Source organism: Sinocyclocheilus rhinocerous, unplaced genomic scaffold (genome assembly GCF_001515625.1).
Source record: "Sinocyclocheilus rhinocerous isolate Xijiao unplaced genomic scaffold, SAMN03320098_v1.1 scaffold943, whole genome shotgun sequence".
Taxonomy (NCBI): Eukaryota; Metazoa; Chordata; class Actinopteri; order Cypriniformes; family Cyprinidae; genus Sinocyclocheilus; species Sinocyclocheilus rhinocerous.
In genome coordinates, this window is record NW_015626129.1 from 285110 (window position 1) to 287107 (window position 1998).

At 38.4% G+C, this 1998-nt stretch overlaps 1 protein-coding gene across 1 annotated transcript in view; it reads left to right on the forward strand.

The window, feature by feature from the left end:
• LOC107710946 (ras GTPase-activating protein 2-like) overlaps window positions 1-1453 on the forward strand; it is a 45150-nt gene extending 43697 nt beyond the window's left edge. Inside the window, exon 24 of the mRNA XM_016515853.1 lies at window positions 97-1453. Coding sequence (XP_016371339.1) covers window positions 97-127 — 31 coding nt within the window. The 3' untranslated portion in view covers window positions 128-1453. The remainder of the gene's footprint in view (window positions 1-96) is intronic.
• Window positions 1454-1998: the final 545 nt, after the last annotated feature.

Genomic DNA, 1998 nt, shown 5'->3' on the forward strand with positions numbered 1-1998 from the left:
ACACCCCCCCCCCCCAAAAAGCTATTAAACAACATTTTTTCTTGTGTGTATATGTGCAGTAAAATGTTTTGAAATTCTTTTTACTTTAATTTATAGCGAGAATCCTATAGTTGGAAAGACAGCGTAACTTTGTGACTGCAGGACCAGGTGGTACTGACACAGCCACACAAGCAGAGGGCGCTGTGTTTGTCGACATAGAGGAGCATGCTCAGAGAAGCGCTGCTGTTCCATACCTGACTGAGTCTTACCTCTCCAGCAATGGCTTGTCTGGAGTGGCAATGTACTAGAATTTGGCCAGTCAAGAGTCGCGTGGTGTGTCCGTGAGTTGCTATCATTGGAAAAATCTAGTTCTTTTCTCTGTGTGCCTGTTCGGTCTCCGTCTTATATCAGTTTTTAAGATCGTTTAGTAACCTCAATCGCCAGTCCGCACAGTAAGAAAATATTCCAATCACCTCTTATCCATTCCTAAACAGGCTGTGAAAGTCCAGACACCAAGAGTTTGTCTGAGAAATTATAGCTGCTAAAATAGTCTTTGAAAGAACTCAACCTTCACATTTTTCTTTACAAAGCATCAGTTTTTCAGGCTGCTGGTCGTCTGATGTTTTGACAGTTCAAATAACCATGTCAAAGGGAATCTTCATCATTCTTTATATGTGTAGTATCATCCCTCTCATCCATCCCTTTGAGTGTGTGCATGGTTTTCTATCTGTAGTGGATAGAATTAATCTGCCTTATAAATTCAGTGGAGGTACTTACAGTGCCACACTTGTGTATGAATTAGGGACTAATGCAGAAGCACTTTAGATATTTGGAATATTCCAGATGAGATTGTTTTAGATACGTCGTATCAACCTTTTTTCCTGATATTGATCAGTTACATGATCAACTCTCGTGTAATGTTCTGTAGATAACGTTCATATCCTGTAGATTTTTACCAGCTATTTTTCTTACGCCAAAGATGTTGTTTTGTAGGTTTTCATGACTTGAAAATGGTATACATGTAGTTTTTTAAAGGAAAATGGCTATCTATATTTCGTGGACGTACATTTTAGGAGCATCAAACCTTTTGATAAACAAGAAGATTTCACTCAAGCAGTCTTTGTAATTTTATCCCATACACTGCAACAAACTCAGTGGGGAAAAAACAAGTCGGCATTTAAGAAAAATGCCCATTGATTGTAAATGTACTTTAGTTCCATGCAATACTAAAAAGCACTGATAAAATAGAAACAAATTTCTCAATACTTGTGTATGCTATGTGTAAGCTGATAGCTTAGCAACATGCTAACAGCAAATGCTAATTGGAATCAGTTGGAATTGGATGTAATGCTATTTGTGTGGTGTGCAGACTTGCCTGTTTGTATGCTGTCTTAAATATATCTGCCATTGTCAACAAGGCAGCTCACTAGTGTTTTGAATGGAGCTATAAACAGATAGTTTGGTATGAATTCTGCTTGACAAGTAACAATCACCTGCATCATGTTTGTTGTGTCGCAGTTGTGTTGTAGTTGCGTGGTGGAATTGTCATGTCATTTCCTGATAACCACCTACTGTTTATTACAGGTCTACACATTCGCGGTTTTGTTTTAAAATCACCCCATTCTCAACTGTATTGAGGGGTTTTTCTGTGTCTTTGCTATAACATCAGTTGGAATTGGATGTAATGCTATTTGTGTGGTTTGCAGACTTGCCTGTTTGTATGCTGTCTTAAATATATCTGCCAGTGTCAACAAGGCAGCTCACTAGTGTTTTGAATGGAGCTATAAACATAGATAGTTTGGTATGAATTCTGCTTGACAAGTAACAATCACCTGCATCATGTTTGTTGTGTCGCAGTTGTGTTGTAGTTGCGTGGTGGAATTGTCATGTCATTTCCTGATAACCACCTACTGTTTATTACAGGTCTACACATTCGCGGTTTTGTTTTAAAATCACCCCATTCTCAACTGTATTGAGGGGTTTTTCTGTGTCTTTGCTATAACATTGGAGACTGTTATG